Source organism: Trichechus manatus, unplaced genomic scaffold (assembly GCF_000243295.1).
Source record: "Trichechus manatus latirostris isolate Lorelei unplaced genomic scaffold, TriManLat1.0 scaffold00057, whole genome shotgun sequence".
NCBI lineage: Eukaryota > Metazoa > Chordata > Mammalia > Sirenia > Trichechidae > Trichechus > Trichechus manatus.
The window spans coordinates 8,335,660-8,353,310 of NW_004443993.1; the positions used below are offsets into that span (position 1 = coordinate 8,335,660).

General features: G+C 49.3%; 1 protein-coding gene across 2 annotated transcripts in view; it reads left to right on the forward strand.

Moving 5' to 3' along the window:
- The window catches only part of GPR108 (G protein-coupled receptor 108), a 10,510-nt gene extending 8,783 nt beyond the window's left edge, over positions 1-1,727 (forward strand). For both annotated transcript variants that reach the window (XM_023733261.1, XM_023733262.1), the window contains exons 16-18: positions 573-656; positions 742-866; positions 1,233-1,727. In XM_023733261.1, the coding sequence (XP_023589029.1) occupies positions 573-656; positions 742-866; positions 1,233-1,302 (279 nt within the window). In that variant the 3' untranslated portion in view covers positions 1,303-1,727. The remainder of the gene's footprint in view (positions 1-572; positions 657-741; positions 867-1,232) is intronic.
- The last annotated feature ends 15,924 nt before the right edge of the window (positions 1,728-17,651 follow it).

Here is a 17,651-nt window from a genome sequence, read left to right on the forward strand (position 1 = left end):
CCACGGTCCGGGAGGTCCCACGGTCCTGGAGGTCCCACGGTCCGGGAGGTCCCACGGTCGGGGAGGTCCCACGGTCCTGGAGGTCCCACGGTCCAGGAGGTCCCACGGCCGGGGAGGTGCCACGGTCTGGGAGGTTCCACGGTCCAGGAGGTCCCATGGTCCAGGAAGCTCCACAGTCGGGGAGCTCCCACGGTCTGGGAGGTTCCACGGTTGGGGAGGTCCCACGGTTGGGGAGGTCCCACCGTTTGGGAGGTTCCATGGTTGGGGAGGTCCCAGATGGTCTGGGAGGTTCAGCGGTTGGGGTGGTTCCACAGTTGGTGAGGCCCCATGGTCTGGGAAGCCCCACAGTCTGGGGTCCCACAGTCGGGGTGGTGCCATGGTCTGGGGGGGAAATCCCACGGTCGGGGTGGTGCCACGGTCTGAGGCGATCCCACGGTCAGGCTGTTGCCACGGTCTCGTGTCCCACGGTCTGGGGTCCCACGGTTGGGGTGGTGCCACGGTCTGGGGGGATCCCATGGTCAGGGTGGTGCCACCGTCTGGCGTCCCACAGTCTGGTGGCCCTCTGCCCGCAGGTCATCTGTTACATCTACTTCACACGCATCATCGCCATCCTGCTGCAGGTGGCCGTGCCCTTCCAGTGGCAGTGGCTGTACCAGGTGATCAGGGAGCCCCAGGGAAGGGTTAGGGGGCGGGTACGGGTGTGTGTGTACCTGACACCCCGCCCTGCCCCCTGGTCCCCAGCTGCTTGTGGAGGGCTCCACGCTGACCTTCTTCGTCCTCACGGGCTACAAGTTCCAGCCGGCAGGGGACAACCCGTACCTGCAGCTGCCCCAGGAGGACGAGGAGGATGTGCAGATGGATCAAGTGTGAGTGGGAGGCCCTGAAAGCGGGTGGGGGAACCGCTTGAGGCGGCTCTGAGGGAGGTGGGCGGGGCTGGGGGTTGGGGGGGTGCGGGTGGAGCCAAGGCGGCTCTGGGGTCAGGTGGGAGGTGCTGGGGCAGCTTTGGGGGTGGGGTCGGGACGGCTCTAGGGGCGAGTAGATAGGTCAGGGCAACTCTGGGGGTGGGGTAGGCGGGGTTGGTGCAGCTCTGGGGCGGGTAGGTAGGGCGGAGCTTCTCTGTGGGCGGGTGGGGTTTGTGGGTGCTGGTGCCGCTCTGGAGGGAGGGGGGGTGGGGTGGGGTGGGCCTTCCACCCTCTCAGCTCCCGAACTGCCCCCTCGCTGTCTGTTCCCAGAATGACGGACTCCGGGTTCCGGGAAGGCCTGTCCAAAGTCAACAAAGCCGGCGGGCGGGAGCTGTTGTGACGCCTCCGAATGGACGGGCCCCCCCTCGCCTCCCTCTCATTCCTCCTGCTGGCTCCCGAGAGAGCGGGGGAGGAGGGGCCTGTGCGAACCCGGAGCTGCTCCCCGACCGGCGCAGAGCTCACTCCGATGCCGATGCCGACGGAAGCCCTTATCTCCCTCCCAAGGATCGGGCCCCCTGCCCTCACCTGGGACCACCGCGACTTCTAACTTCTAGCTGTGGAATAATGACCAGTCTGTTTTGCTACCCGTTTCTTGCCTTTGTGCGGGTCTGGGTCAAAGGCGCTGAGGTCACGTGGACAATTTAGAACCCTGTGTTCACCGGCGGGGAGCCCTGGTGGCGCTAACCTTCGGTTAGCTAAGGCTGCTAACCAAAAGGTCGGCAGTCAGACACCCTATGGGACAGTTCTCCTCTGTCTTAGAGGGTCGCTGTGAGTCGGAATTGACTCGACGGCAACAGGGTTTTTTTTTTAATTCACTGGGGGTGGGGGTCAGTGCCCACGGCTTTACACATTCAATAAATGTTAGTTGAGCAAGGCTATATGGGTCCCAGGCCATACGCTAGGTGCTGGGGACACAGCTGTGACCACGACCAGCCGGGTCGCAGCTCTCAAGGGGTTCACCGTCCCGGGGCGGGGGCGGAGAGAGGAACAGGTCCTCGGGGTATTCCATCACGGCACCATTGGAGCCACCATGGGGGCTTCAAGGGGCCCTGACCCCACAGGGGAGGTCAGGGAAGACCACAAAGGCCAGAGGTGAGGAAGAAATAGTGATCTCAAGTCTCGCAAGTGACCCAGGCTAGAGTAAAAAATAAGAAAAAAAAAGTCAGTGAAGTGGATCCCACGTCCTAGCGACCCCATGTGTGCAAGAGTAGAACTGTGCTCCATATGGTTTTCAGTGGCTGATTTTTTTGCAAGTAGATCGCCAGGCCTTTTTTCCCAGGCACCTCTCAGTGGTTTCAAACCAACCTTTTGGTTAGCAGCCAAGTGCTTAACTGTTTGTACCATCCAGGGACGCCCTGGTGAAGCAATGGTTAAGCACTCGGCTGCTAACTAAAACATTGGCTGTTTGAACCACCACAGCGCCGCAGGAGAAAAGACCTGGCGATCCGCTCCTGTAAAGATTACAGCCTAGGAGCTCCTGTGGGGCAGCTCTACTCTCACATGGGGTTGCTATGAGTCAGAATCGACTCCGTGGCACCCCACAACAGTAACACCAGAGTGGTTCCTATGTGCCACATCCTATTCTAAGGTCTCTCTAGGCTTTAACCCAAAAAGCCTGTGAGGCACAGAGAGGCCAAGTAACTTGCTCAAGGTCACACAGCTCACAAGTTAGTGGGAGACTCTGGGCTCCAACGCGGGCAGGCTGGTTCCAGAGTTGCCCTTAACCACTGCCTGCACTGCCCCTCTGTGGCTGGACTCCCTGGGGCAAAACCTCAACCTTGCTTCCATCTGCTGCGTGTCCCTGGCCAAGTGGCTTGGCATCTCTGTTTCCTTGTGTGTAAATGGAGTCTCAGGAGTGTGGCGTATCACATGCTCGGCCCAGTGCCCAGCATCACAGCCTGAGCTCTCAGGGACCTGCCCTGAACCGCAGCTCAAACACACCTGAACGCACACCTGTGGGCAGGCTCCCAAGACTCCTCCCCCGCCCTCCTGGAACCCCTTTGGGAGCTCAAAGAAACATTCCTGGGGCCCCTTGGGCCCTGCCCGGCAGGGGCCCCAGGCATGGGATGGGTAGCGGGCCAGGCTTGGGTAAGACTTCCTGCAGGCGGAAGCAAGTGTGGCGGGGCCCAGGGGAATAAATAGCCCAGCCAGACAGAGACGGAAGTGGGGCAGCGTTGCAGGCCTCCACGGAAGTTGTGTGACAAGACGGGGACGCCTGGAATAGCCTGGCACTGCAGGGCTGGCTGGGGACGGTGGGGGCTAAAGTAGCTGGCAGAGCCTGAAGACGGGAGATGTACTAGGATTTCATGACAGGGCCCACGGCAGCCAAGGGAGAGTTTAAACGAGGGAGGGACTTGGTCATCTGGGAGCTGATGCTTCACTCCACGTGTGAGTCTCCTGGAGTCCCTGGGTGGTGGAAACATGCTCAGCTGCTAACCAAAAGGTTGGAGGTTCGAGTCCACCCAAGGGTGCCTTGGAGGAAAGGCCTGGTGATTTACTTCCAAAAAAACCAGCCTCTGGAGCACAGTTCTGCTCTGACACACGGGGTGGGGGGCGGAGGGGTCACCAGGGGTCAGAATCCAACTTGATAGCAACTGGTAACTGGTATTTGTATAGGGCTGCTGTAACAGAGTGTCACAGCTGGGTACTTCAAACAACAGAAATGTATTGTCTCACAGTTCTGGAGGCTAGGAGTCCAAATTCAGGATGTCTGCAGGACCATGCTGTCTGAAGCCTCCAGAGGAAACTCCTTCCTTGTCTCTACCAGCTTCTGTGGCCCCAGGCATTCTGTGGCTTGTGGCTGCAACCCTCCAATCTCTGCCTCCTCGGTCACATGGCCGTCTTCCTTGTGCGTCTGTTTTTGGGTCTCTTCTCCTTTTATAGGTGTAAAAATGGCTTGGGTGCAGTGTCTGACCTCCTCCAACTTCACGAGGGGGAAGGAGAATCAAGATCAACAGCCCAAGGTTGATTCCTATGAGGCAGGGGTCAGACATGCCTCCTCTCTCCGCCATCTGACACCAACCGTCCTTCCCATGGCACTCTTTATTTCTCTGCTGGCTTCGGTAATTCATTGCAATGGCCACACAGAACTCACAGACAATATTCACAATTATGGGGTTTATTAGGGAAGTAGCAGTTATAATTCAGGCTCAGGAACACTCAGGATACAGTTCTTCCATCAGGACAGCCTCTTCCCAGCCATGCTCGCAGGCACGCCTCTCCCTGGCCCTCAGTCTCTGCCCAAAGGCACTCAGTTTTCTCTCTCCGTGGGCCAGGAAGCCCACCGCGCTGTCTCTTGCTGCCAAGTCTCTGCTGATGAGTCTCTCCTGCTGGTCTCTCCTTCCTTGGTGGTGGTGGGCTCTTTCTCTCTGCTCTGGAATGGGCTCTCTTTTAAGGCAAAACTGATCAATCCCCTTGGATTACCTATCACATAGTCCCACCCAAACACCTGGGTGGGAGTTACAAGACCATAGGTAGAAAGGCCACATAGAAGTAATCAATCAGTAATCAATCGCATTGCGATAGGACATCACTCAGACAGGCTTAGAACCCACCCTCCTCCAGTACGACCTCATGTTAACCTCGCTCATACCGTCTTCAAAGACCCTATTTCCAAACAATGACACATTCACAGATACCAGGGATTAGAACTTCAGCATATCTTTTGGGGGGATATAACTCAATCTGTAACATTTCAGATGCCTGCTGTGGTCAGTTGAAAAATGTCCCCTCCTCAAAGATGGCCACATCCTAATCGCCAGGACCTGTGAATATGGTACCTGAGTCCTCAGGTGGCGTGAACATTTAAGCTTCAGAAGATTGGTGGTTCGAACCCACCCAGAGGTGCCTTGGAAGAAAGGGTCGTTGATCTGCCTCTGAAAGGTCAAGCTTTGAATACTCTTTGGAGCACAGTTCTACTCGGAAGCGCATGATAACCACTGGATTGGTTTACGTACGTAGCAAAAGGGATTTTGCAGATGAGATAAAGTTAAGAATTGTGAGATGGAGGATTATTCTGGATTATTTGGGTGGACCCAATGTAATCATCCTCACTGTTGTTGTTATGCTTGAGCCCATTGTTGCAGCTACTGTGTCAATCCATCTCGTGGAGGGTCTTCCTCTTTTTCTCTGACCCTCTACCAAGCATGATGTCCTTCTCCAGGGACTGGTCCCTCCTGATAACGTGTCCAAAGTATGTGAGACGTAGTCTTGCCATATTTGCTTCTAAGGAGCATGCTGGTTGTACTTCTTCCAAGACAGATTTGTTTGTCCTTTTGGCTGTCCATGGTACATTCAATATTCTTCGCCAACACCGTAATTCAAAGGCATCAATTCTTTGGTCTTCCTTATTCTTTGTCCAGATTTCACATGCATATGAGGCGATTGAAAATACCACAGCCTGGGTCATGCGCACCTTAGTCCTCAAAATGACATCTTTGCTTTTTAACACTAAAAAGGTCTTCCAGTGGTCTCTAGAGGCTGGAAAAGACAAGGAAATGGATCCTTCCCTGAAGCCTCCGGAAGGAACCAGGCCTGCTAACACTTTGGTTTTAGATTTCTAACTTCCAGAGCTGTAAGGTAATAAATCTGTGTCGTTTGAAGCTACTAAGTTTGTCGGACAATGAATGTGTTAAGCTACTAAGTTTGGTGGACAATGAACAAGGAAGACCAAAGAAGAATTGACTCATTAGAATTGTGGTGCTGGGAAAGAATACTGATATACCATGGACTACTAAAAGAACCAACAAATCTGTCTTGGAAAAAGTACAACCAGAATGCTCCTTAGAAGCAAGGATGGCGAGACTATGTCTCACGTACTTTGGACATGTTATCAGGAGGGATCAGTCCTTGGAGAAGGACATCATGCTTGGTAGAGCAGCAGAGAAAAAGAGGAAGACTCTCAACGAGACGGATTGACACAGTAGCTGCAACAATGGGCTCAAGCATAACAACAACGGTGAGGATGGCGCAGGACTGGGCAGTGTTTCGTTCTGTTGTACATAGGGTCGCTATGAGTCGGAACCAACTCGACAGCACCTAACAACAACAACAAGTTTGTTGTCTACCACCTGTCTGTCAAGGAGCCCTAGTGGAGCATCGGTTACGCACTCAGTTGCTAACCAAAAGATTGGCAGTTCAAATCCGCCAAGCAACTCCGTAGGAAAATTCCTGGCAACCTGCTTCCTTAAAGATTACAGACAAGAAAACCCTATGGGGCAGTTGTACCCTGTCACATGGGGTCTCGATGAGTTGGGACTGACTGGATGGCACCCAACAACAACCCGTCTGTCAGTCTATCATACTGTGGTGGATTGCTTGTTGCTATGATGCTGGAAGCTATGCTACCAGTATTTCAGATACTAGCAGGGTCACCCATAGTGGACAGGTTTCAGCGGAGCTTCCAGACTAAGACAAGACTAGGATGAAAGGCCTGGCAATCTAGTTCTGATCATGAGCCAATGAAAATCTTATGGATTGCAGCAGAACATTGTCCAACTTGCTTTCTGCTTCTAAAACAAACATGTCATCAGGAGAGATCAATTACTAGAGAAGAACATCGTGTTTGGTAAAGTAGAGGGCCAGCGAGGGCAAGGGAGACCCTCAGTGAGATGGTTTGGCACAATAGCCTCAAAGATGGATGAAGGATCGGTCAACGTTCCGTTCTGTTGTCCATAAGGTCGCCATGAATGAGAGCCGACTCGCTGCCAGCAGCTACAACAAACAAGTTTCCAGTAATTTTTTTACAGCAGCCAGACAACTCCTACAGTTTAGGAGCATGAACTCTGGAGTCACGGTCATCTTTGTTGGGTACCATTGAGTTGGTTCTGACTCATAGCGACCCCATGTGACAGAGTAGAGCTGCCCCATAGGGTTTTCTAGACTGTAATCTTTACAAGAGCAGATCACCAGATGTTTCTCCCAGCAGCCCATTGCTTAACCGTTCCGCTACCAGTGCTCCTTTTTTAGATTCCGAGTGGAGCACAAACCTTTTGTTGAAGGAATACAAAGGTGTATTTTAGAAAGAGCCCCCAGCTGCTGGGGAGCAGACAGACTGGAAGGGGTAAGACCTCCGGGGCAGGAGAGCAGGGAGGAAGTAGAGGAAACGGCAGGGTGCACAGGGTGCAGACAAGGGGTGGAGCTGTCACCAATGTGTGGCTAGGGGAGTGGGGAGCAGTTGTGAATAAAAATTAAAATCTGGTTCAAGGGCATCGAGCGCACTCCATTTGTGTGGGGCACAGGCTGCGTATTCTGTTTGCGCAATGCCCCTGGATTCTCAGCCCAAGACGAGGGAAGTTCTCATGCTATGAATCTCCCATTGACAGATCAGGGAACTGAGGCTGGGAGATGCCAGAGGGCCTGGCCCAGGGATGGGGGAGCATCCCAGAAGAGTTGGACTCAAGAGCTCTGCCCCTTGTGTCCTCCTGGGGTGGCGGCCCCGGTTGCCCAGGCCTCTTCTGGGTTATGGATGAGGGAGGTGGTGGGAAGGAGCCACTGTCACGGGGTCCATCGATACGGCCAGGTCAGGGTTATGGCCTTGAGTTAATGAATGATGATGGGAGGAGGGTGGCTGGGCTGTGGGTCCCGGAGGGAAATTCTCTCTCTCTCTTTTTTTTTTTTTAATTGTTGTGCTTTAAGTGAAGTTTACAGTTGAAGTCAGTCTCTCATACAAAAATTTATACATACATCATTATCTGACCCTAATTGCTCCCCCTATACTGTGACAGCACACTCTTCTTTTCCACCCCGGATTTCCCATGTCTATTCAACCAGCTCCTGACCGTCTCTGCCTTCTCATCTCACCTCCAGACAGGAGCTGCCCATTTAGTCCCATGTGTCTACTTGGGCTAAGAAGCACACTCTTCACGAGTATCATTTTATGTCCCATAGTCCAGTCTAATCTTGGCCTGAAGAGTTGGCTGTGGGAATAGTTTCAGTTCTGCGCTAACAGAGAGTCTGGGGGCCATGTTTTCTAGGGTCCCTCCAGTCTCAGTCAGACCATTAAGTATGGTCTTCTTACTAGAATTTGAGTTCTGCACCCCACCTTTCTCCTGCTCCATCCGGGACTCCCTGTTCTGTTCCCTGTCAGGGTGGTCATTGATGGTAGCCGGGCACCATCTAGTTCTTCTCGTCTCAGGCTGATGAAGTCTCTAGTTTGTGTGGCCCCTTTTGTCTCTTGGGCTAATACTTTCTTTGTGTCTTTGGTGTTCTTCATTCTCCTTTGCTCCAAGTGGATTGGGACCAATTGATACATCTTAGATGGCCGCTTGCAAGCTTTTAAGACCCCAGATGCCACTCACCAAAGTGGGATGCAGAACATTTTCTTAAAAAACTTTGTTATGCAATTGACCTAGATGTCTCCTGAAAGCATGGTCCCCAGACCTCTACCCTTGCTACTCTGTCCCTCGAAGTATTTGATTGTACTCAGGAAACTTCTTAGCTTTCGGTTTAGTCCAGTTGTGCTGACTTCCCCTGTAGTGTGTGCTGTCTTTCCCTTCACCTAAGATAATTCTTGTCTACTTTCTAGTTAGTGAATAAGCCTCTCCCTCCCTCCCCACCCTTGTAACCATCAAAGAATGTTATCTTCTGTGTTTAAACCTTTCTTGGGTTCTTATAATAATGGTCTTATACATTATTTGTCCTTTTGCAACTGGCTAAGCACACTTAGCATAATGCCTTGCAGATTTCTCCATGTTATGTTTCACGGATTCATTACTGTTCTTTATCTTTGCGTAGTATTCCATTGTGTGTATGTACAAGTTTGTTTATCCATTTGTCCATTGATGGGCACCTAGGTTGTTCCCATCTTTTTGCTATCGTGAACAGTGCTGCAATGAACATGGGTGTGCGTTTATCTATTCGTGTGATGGCTCTTATTTCTCTAGGATATATTCCAAGGAGTGGGATAGCTGGATTGCATGGTACTTCTATTTCTAGCTTTTTAAGCAAGCACCAAATCGATTTCCAAGGTAGTTGTACCATTTTACATCCCCACCATCAGTGTATAAGTGTTTCAGTCTCTCCACAACCTCTCCAGCATTTCTTATTTTGTGTTTTTTGAATTAATGCCAGCCTTGTTGGGGTGAGATGGTATCTCATTGTAGTTTTGATCTGCATTTCTCTAATGGCTAATGATCCCGAGCATTTCCTCATGTGTCTGTTAGCTGCCTGAATGTCTTCTTTGGCGAAGTGCCTGTTCATATCCTTTGTCCATTTTTTAATTGGGTTGTTTGTCTCTTTGTTGTTGAGGTTTTGCAGTATCTTGTAGATTTTAGAGATTAGATGCTGATTGGATTTGTCGTAGCCAAAATTTTTTTCCCAGTCTGTAGGTTGTCTTCTGACTCTTTTGGTGAAGTCTTTTGATGAGCATAAGTGTTTGATCTTTAGGACCTCCCAGTTGTCTAGTCTCTCTTCTAGCACTTGTACATTGTTACTTATGGTTTGTATTCTGTTTATTCCATGTATTAGGGCTCCTAGCTTTGTCCCTATTTTTTCTTCCATGATCTTTATCATTTTCTATTTTATATTTAGGTCTTTTAGCCATTTTGAGTTAGTTTCTGTGCATGGTGTGAGGTATGGGTCTTGTTCCAGTTTTTTGCAGATGGATATCCAGTGATGCCAGCACCATTTGTTAAAGCGACTGTCTTTTCCCCAATTAACGGACTTTGGGCCTTTGGCAAATATCAGCTGTTCATAGGTGGATGAATTTATGTCTGGATTCTCAGTTCTGCTCCGTTGGTCTATGTATCTGTAGTTGTACCAGTGCCAGGCTGTTTTGACTACCATGGCGGTATAATAGGTCTAAAAGTCAGGTAGTGTGAGGGCTCCCGCTTTGTTCTTCTTTGACGGTAATGCTTTACTTATCTGGGGCCTCTTCCCTTTCCATATGAGGTTGGTGATTTGTTTCCTGGAGGGAAATTCTCAGTAGGCAGTGGAGCAGGCGCCCTATCCTGTAACTGGGAGGTCCCCACGGCACCCAGGCCTGGCAGCGCCTCTCTGGGGAAAGGGTGGGGGTGGGGAGCAGCAGGCAAGGGGAGTGGGGGAGGGGCACCTGAGCCCCTCACGCAGAAATTATCCCCACCCCCTCCCCTCCTTGCAGCCCAGATAAAATACAGGATGCCTCATTCCATCTGAATATCAGATAAACAACAAATAATTTCAGAGCATACGTGTGTCCCAAATATCAGATGTCAGCCCAGTGGGTGAGTGGGTGGGCCTGCTAACTGGAATTCTGCCCAGGCCTCCTCGGTTCCCTCCTCTGAATACTTCAGGGAACATACTTCTGCTAAGAAGTGATTCACTGTTTATCTGACATTCAAATCAAACTGGGTGGCTTGTTGTTTTATTTGCAAAATCTGGCAACCTAATAGCCCAGTTATCTGGGACAAAGGAAAGCTTCGTCCCAGAAAAGAGTCCTTCCATCTCTGGTCCTGGTAACCTGGAAGTGTCTCTAGAGAGCCAAGAAATTGCTGCGTGCCCTCTGCCCTTACCTGCACCGATCACTGCCCGTCTTACCTGTGCGGCACAGCACATACCATACGTATACCCCTCTAAGCAGGTCGGTTAGCTCATTCAACCCTCAGGCAAGCATAAGAGGTCGATTCTAGTCTTGTGTCCACCTTTGTCGTTAGCTGCGGTCCAGTCAGCTCCAACTCATAGCGACTCCATGCACGTCAGAGTAGAACTGTGCTCCGTAGGGTTTTCAGTGGCTGATTTTTCAGAAGTAGATCACCAGGCCTTTCTTCCAAGGTACCTCTGGGTGGGTTCACACCACTAACCTTTGGGCTAGTAGTTGAACGTTTAACCGCTTGCACCACCCAGAGTGCTCCGTGTCCATCTTATAGATGTGGAAACTGAGGCCCAGGAAGATAAAGGCGACCCAGCCATTAAATACAGGGGCCAGGATTCGGACCAGGCAGTGTGGTTCCAACTTTAGGCAGTTCGCTACCACACATGACCGCATTCAGGAAGAAAAACGGAGCTGGGGGCCTGGGACTTGGTGGAGATAGTGGACCCACCCAGGCTGTTTCTCCTTGAGTGCCTCGCTCACAACCTCCCGCCTGCCTCAGCCCATACAATCTGGCTTTCCCTCCCTCGATGCTCGCTCCTGTAAGGCTGGGTGGGTAGGCCAGCTAACTGGAATCCCCCCCCACCCACCCCCCGGCCTCCTCCTCTCCCTCCCCTGCTGGCTTATCTTGCCTACCAGCCTCTTCCCAAACTTCTGGACACAAATGCCCATCCCCCAGGAAAAGGTCCTGATGGCTGAGAAATTTCTCCTCTTCTTCCATTTCAGCCCTGGCCCGCTTTCCCGCCCAGAAGGCCTTGCGCCAATTTCACCCCCATCCTTCTGATCGCTTCCTGGAGTTCAGGGCCCCGACTCTTCCCAGAGCTCCACCACCGTGGGGACGAATGATGACAGCCTGTTTATCGATCCTTCCCTCCTGCCAGGGCCTTCAAAGCACTGTGTCCTTCAACTGTCCCAACCGTCAGCACTATTAACACTCTCATTGTTCAGATGGGTAAACTGAGGCTGTGGCAGGGCGGAATTCCTTCTCCAAGTTGTCAAACCACGGAGCTCGAATGAAGAAGGCTATAGCAAAACCAGGAAATGGGATGGTTTGGAGAAGGGTGGGGGTTAGAGAGGTCCCTGGGTGGCGGAAATGGTTTGCACTCCACTACTAACCGCAAGGTTGGCAGTTCACACCCACACAGTGGTGCCTCGGAAGAGAGGCCTGGCAATCTGCTTCCTTAAAGATCACAACCAAGAAAACCCTATGGAGCAACATTCTACTCTGACACACATGGGGTCACCGTGAATCAGAATCGACCCCGCAGCAACTGATTTGGTTTTTTGGTTTTTGGGAATAGAGCAAGTCATGGGGGGGAGGGGCCCTTGTGGCACGGTGGTTAAGGGATTGGCTGCTAACCAAAAGGTCAGCGGTTCGAACCCACCAGTTGCTCCTCGGGGGAGAGATGTGACAATCTGCTTCTGTAAAGATTACAGCCTTGGAAACTCTATGGAGCTGTTCTGCTCTGACCTATAGGGTTGCTGTGAGTTGGAACTGACTCTGTAGCAATGTTTTTTTTTTTTTTTTTGAGGGGAGGAAATTGGAGGAGGGGGCCCACTGGGGGGCACAAACACTTTGCACTAAACTACTAAGCGAAAGGTTGGAGGTTCAAATGCCCCTGGTTGTGCCGCAGAAGAAAGGCCTGACAATCTGCTTCAGTAAAGATTATAGCCAAGAAAACCCTAGGGAGAAGGAGCCTTGGTGGTGCAACAGTTAAACACTCGATTGTTAACCAAAAGGTTGGCAGTTCGAACTCCCCCCGAAAGCTCTGCGGGAGAAAGACCTGGCGATCTGCCACAGTGAAGACTACAGCCAAGAAAACCCTATAGGGCAGGTCTACTCTAACACATAAGACCACCATGAGTTGAAATTGACTCGACAGCGCTCAGAATAACAACAGAGTCTGGTACTCTGCCTCACATATACTAAAAACTCAACAAATGTTATAAAATTAATCAATGGATTAAAAAAAAAAACTTCTGGAGCACAGTTCTACTCTGACACACGTGGAGTCGCCAAGAGTTGGAATCGACTTGATGGCAGCGGGTTCGTTTTTTTTGTTTTGGGGGTAGAGGAAAATAGAGGAAGTAATTGGGGTGAGGTTTGAGGATCCTCACAGGCGCCCCTACCCCAGTCTCAGAAGCTGAGTCCAGATTCAGCAGAATGATCAGATGTTTGCACCCTACCTCCTCCTCTTTCAAAGAGAGGGTGTTGCAATCCCAGCAGACAGAAGCCAGGTTTGTTTTCATTTCTCGCTCCCCCCTCTGCTCTGGGCACTGCCAGGAAGAGAGCGTGGCTTACGGGAAATCAGGGCAAGTTCCCCTTTAACCCCTGCAATGGGGCTCTGGACTCCAGCCCTCAGGAATCAGAATGCCCAGCCCCACACCATTCCACGGCCTTAGCCATTCACCTCCTGTGCCTGGACTTCACCCCCTCCCCGAGATGGTCAACCTAGCTCAGAACTGGAGAGACGCAAATTAAAATGATATGAAGGTGCCAGTTTTCACTCATGAGGCTGGCAGTCATCCAAAGGTTTGCATCGTGGTCTGGTGGCGAAACGGTGGGGGAATCGACAATTTCATGCAATGCTGGTGGCTGTGCAAATCAGCGCAGCTCCTACAGAGGGGAAATTTGTCAATATCTTGCAAGATTGCTAACGCATTATAGACTGACCGAGGAAGTCCTACCAGTACACGTGCACATGTGCAAAATTATAACAGTACAGATGAAAGCAACAGCAACTATATAGCCCAGATGGCCCACATGGTTTGCACTAGACTACTAACATAAAGGTTGGCAGTTTGAACCCACCCAGCAGTGCTGCGAAAGACAGGCCTGGTGATCGGCTTCTGTAAGATTACAGCCAACAAAACCTTATGGAGCATAGTTCTACTCTATAACACACGGGGTTACCGTGAGTCAGAATCGACTCGACAACAGTGGGTTGGGTTTGGTTTATGACCCAGGCAATGTCCTAAGCGCTTTACACAAGCTAACTCCTTTAGTTCTAGGATGGAGGTGCTGTTGTTAACTCCCGTTTTACAGATGAGAAAACTAAGGTTCAGAGTGGTTATCAGTAGCTTTTTCCAAGCTCACAGCTAATAAATGTCCAAGCTGGAAAATGAGGCAGGCTTAGGGGTGCTCACTGCAGGGAGCAGGTCTGTCCCCACGAAAGGCTGTCCATCAGTAGGAGGTGGTTACTTTCACATGGTGTGACATGAGGCCAGTTGCCTGTAAGCACTGGCGTGGCTCTCTGTGCACTGATGTGAACCAATCTCCAAAATGGATTGCTCTATGAAAAAGCAAGTGTGGAAGAATATGCTAATATTTGTTTTAAAAATATGTGAATGCTGTACACCAATGTCCATTGCAGCACTTCCCACAATAGACAAAAGGTGAAAACAATTGAAATGTACTTCAACAGGTGAACGGATAAACAAAATGTGGTGCAGGTAGTCCTCGACTTGTGACGTGTTCTAGTTACGATGCACCACACTTACTACCGTCTGTTTTGTTTTCTTGTACATCTTATCATTAGTAATATGTACTACATACAATGTTGCAGTGTGTCATGGACTGAATTGGGTCCCCCTAAAATACCTGTTAACTTGGCTAGGTTTTGATTCCCAGTATAGTATGATTGTCTACCATTTTGTCATCTGATGTGATTTCCCTATATGCTGTAAATTCTGTCACTATGATGTAATAAGGTGGATTGGCAGCAGTTATGTTGATGAGATCTACAAGATTCGATAGTGTCCTAAGCCAATCTCTTTTGAGATATAAAAGAGAGAAGCGAGCGGAGACACAGTACTTCATACCACCAAGAAAGCAGTGCCAGGAGGAGAGCATGTCCTTTGGACCTGAGGTTCCTGCACTGAGATGTTACCAGACCAAGGGAAGATTGATGAATCACAAGGACCTTCCTCCAGAGCCGACAGAGAAAGCCTTCCCCTGGAGCTGATGCCCTGCATTTGGACTTGTAACCTACTAGACTGTGAGAGAATAAATTTCTCTTTGTTAAAGCCATCCACTTGTGGTATTTCTGTTACGGCAGCACTGGAGGACTAAGACACAGTGCACAATGAGCTGATGTTATTCTCAGATGTTCACTTGCAGATGTTCAATTTATGATTTACTGTTCAAAACGTTGCCGTATAGCTGGCTATGGCCAGGTCTGCAATGAGCTCGGTGTTGGTATCAGGAGTCATAACAGATAGAAAGTTGGGCAATGTTCAACTCTAACGACATACAACAATTGAACTTCGCAGGCACCCAACAGCTCTTACCACTCCGACTTCAGTGTTATAACACTGATGCTGACTTCATTGTAGGCCAAGCCTGTAGCATGATTCTATTCAGCATCTTGTACCATAAGAAGCTTCAGTTGTTAATTTGAAGCCGAGTTGTTCAAGTTCCTCTACCTGTAACACCTGCACTGCTTGTTGTTATTAGGTGCCGTCAAGTCGGTTCTGACTCATAGCGACCCTATGCACCACAAAACAAAATACTGCCCGGTCCTGCGCCATCCTCACAATCACTGTTATGCTTAAGCCCACTGTTGCAGCCACTGTGTTAATCCATCTCGTTGAGGGTCTTCCTCTTTTTCGCTGACCCTTTACTTTACCAAGCACGATGTCCTTCTCCAAGGACTGGTCCCTCCTGACAACATGTCCAAAGTATGTGAGACGTAGTCTCATCATCCTTGCTTCTAAGGAACATTCTGGCTGTACTTCTTCCAAGACGGATTTGTTCGTTCTTTTGGCAGTCCAGGGTACGTTCAAAATTCTTCGCCAACACCATAATTCAAAGCTGTCAGTTCTTCTTCAGTCTTCCTTATTCATTGTCCAGCTTTCACATGCATATAATGTGATTGAAAATACCATGGCTTGGGGCAGGCGCACCTTGGTCTTCAAGGTGACATCTTTGCTTCTCAACACTTGAAAGAGGTCTTTTGCAGCAGAATTACCCAATGCAGTGCGTGTTTTGATTTCCTGCACTGCTTATCCCAGCAAAAATATGTCTAGCAAAAGAAGTCGTGCCACTGTAAGTTCTAATCCAAAAAAGGTGACGAAGGCTCTAGACGTGGGTATGAAGACCAAGATCATGAAGGCCTATGATACCCACGGCCCTCAAGTCAACTCTGACTCATAGCGACCCTATAGGACAGAGTAGAATTGCGCCATAGAGTTTCCAAGGAGCGGCTGGTGGATTCGAACCGCCAACCTTTTGGTTAGCAGCCGAGCTCTTAACCACTATGCCACCAGGGTTCCTAAAGTCTATAATAATGGAAAGAAACGTGGTGAAATAGCATGTGAAGAAGGACTGTCTCATTCAACCATTTCGACAATCATTAAGGATAAGAGGAGGATCTTGGAGGCAGCTAATGGAGCAATTGTCATAAAATTGGCAATTTTAGCAAAGAAGAGGCAAGAGCCGATCCACCAGATGGAGAAGCTGTTGATAATTTGGACAGAAGACCAAATCCAGAAGAGGATTCCTGTGAGTTTACTGACGATTGAAACAAAAGCATATGCACATATTCAATTTATGTCAGCACTGACTTATGAGGGAGTCAACAGAACAGAACCCTGTCATAAGTTGGGGACTGCATGTATATACACACAATGAAATATTATTACACAGCCATAAAGAGAAATGAAGTCCCAATACATGGATGCATGCCACAACATGGATGAATCTTGAAAACATCACGCAGAGCGAAATAAGCCAGCCAAAAGGACAAATACTATCATCTCACTTAGATGAAGTAAGCAAATATATAGAAACCCAAGATTATTAGTGACTACCAGGGTGGGAGGGAGGGGGAAAGGGAGCTTTTGTTTTGAGGGTGTCATGGATTGAATCGTGTCCCCCCAAAACATCTGTCAACTTGGCTGGGTCATGATTCCCAGTATTGCATGATTGTGTACCATTTTGTAATCTGATGAGATTTCCTTATGTGTTGTAAATTCAGTCACTGTGATCTAACAAGAAGGATTAGTAGTAGTTATACTGGCAATTATAGTTATCTAGTCTACAAGATTCGATAGTGTCTTAAGCCAATCTCTTTCGAGATATAAAAGAGAGAAGCGAGCAGAGACACATGGGAACCTCACACCACCAAGAAAGCAGTGCCAGGAGCAGAGAGCGTCCTTTGGACCTGAGGTTCCTGCAAAGAGAAGCTCCTAGACCAGAGGAAGATTGATGACACAGACCTTCCTCCAGAACCAACGGAGAAAGCATTCCCCTGGAGCTGATGTCCTGAATTTGGACTTGTAGCCTACTGGACTGTGAGGGAATAAATTTCTCTTTGCTAAAGCCATCCACTTGTGGTATTTCTATTATAGCAGCACTAGATGACTAAGACAGGGGGTATTGAGTTTATGTTAATGGTGGTGGAAGGTTTTAGAAAACGTTAGAGAGATTGGTGGCAAAACATGAAGAATGTAATCAATGTCATTGAATTGTAAACGTGTAAGATGTTGCATTGGAGAGTGTTTTGGTGTGTATGTTTTCACCACAATAAATAAATATATATGTGTGTGTGTATGCTTGTAAACAGATGCAGCACTGGAAGTGCTCACTCATCTACAGCAAGAAATTTGGAAGACAGCTACTTGGCCAGCTGACTGGAAGAGATCCCTATTTATGTCTATTCCAAAGAAAGGTGATCCAACAGAAGGCAGAAATTATCGAACAATTTTATTAATATCACACACAAGTAAAATTTTGCTGAAGATAATTGAAAAATGGTTACAGCAGTACATCCACAGGGAACCACCAGAAATTCAAGCTGGATTCAGAAGAGGACATGGAACCAGGGATATCATTGCTCATGTCGGATGGATCCTGGCTGAAAGCACAGAATTCCAGAAAGAAGTTTACCTGTGTTTTATTGACTATGCAAAGGCATTCAACTGTGTGGATCATAACAAATTATGAGTAACATTGCAAAGAATGGGAATTCCAGAACACGCAATTGTGCTCATGAGGAACCTGTACATAGACCAAGAGGCAGTTGTTTGAACAGAACAAGGGGATACTCTGTGGGTTAAAGTCAGGAAAAGTGTGCGTCAGGGTTGTATTCTTTCACCATATTTATTCAATCTGTATGCTAATC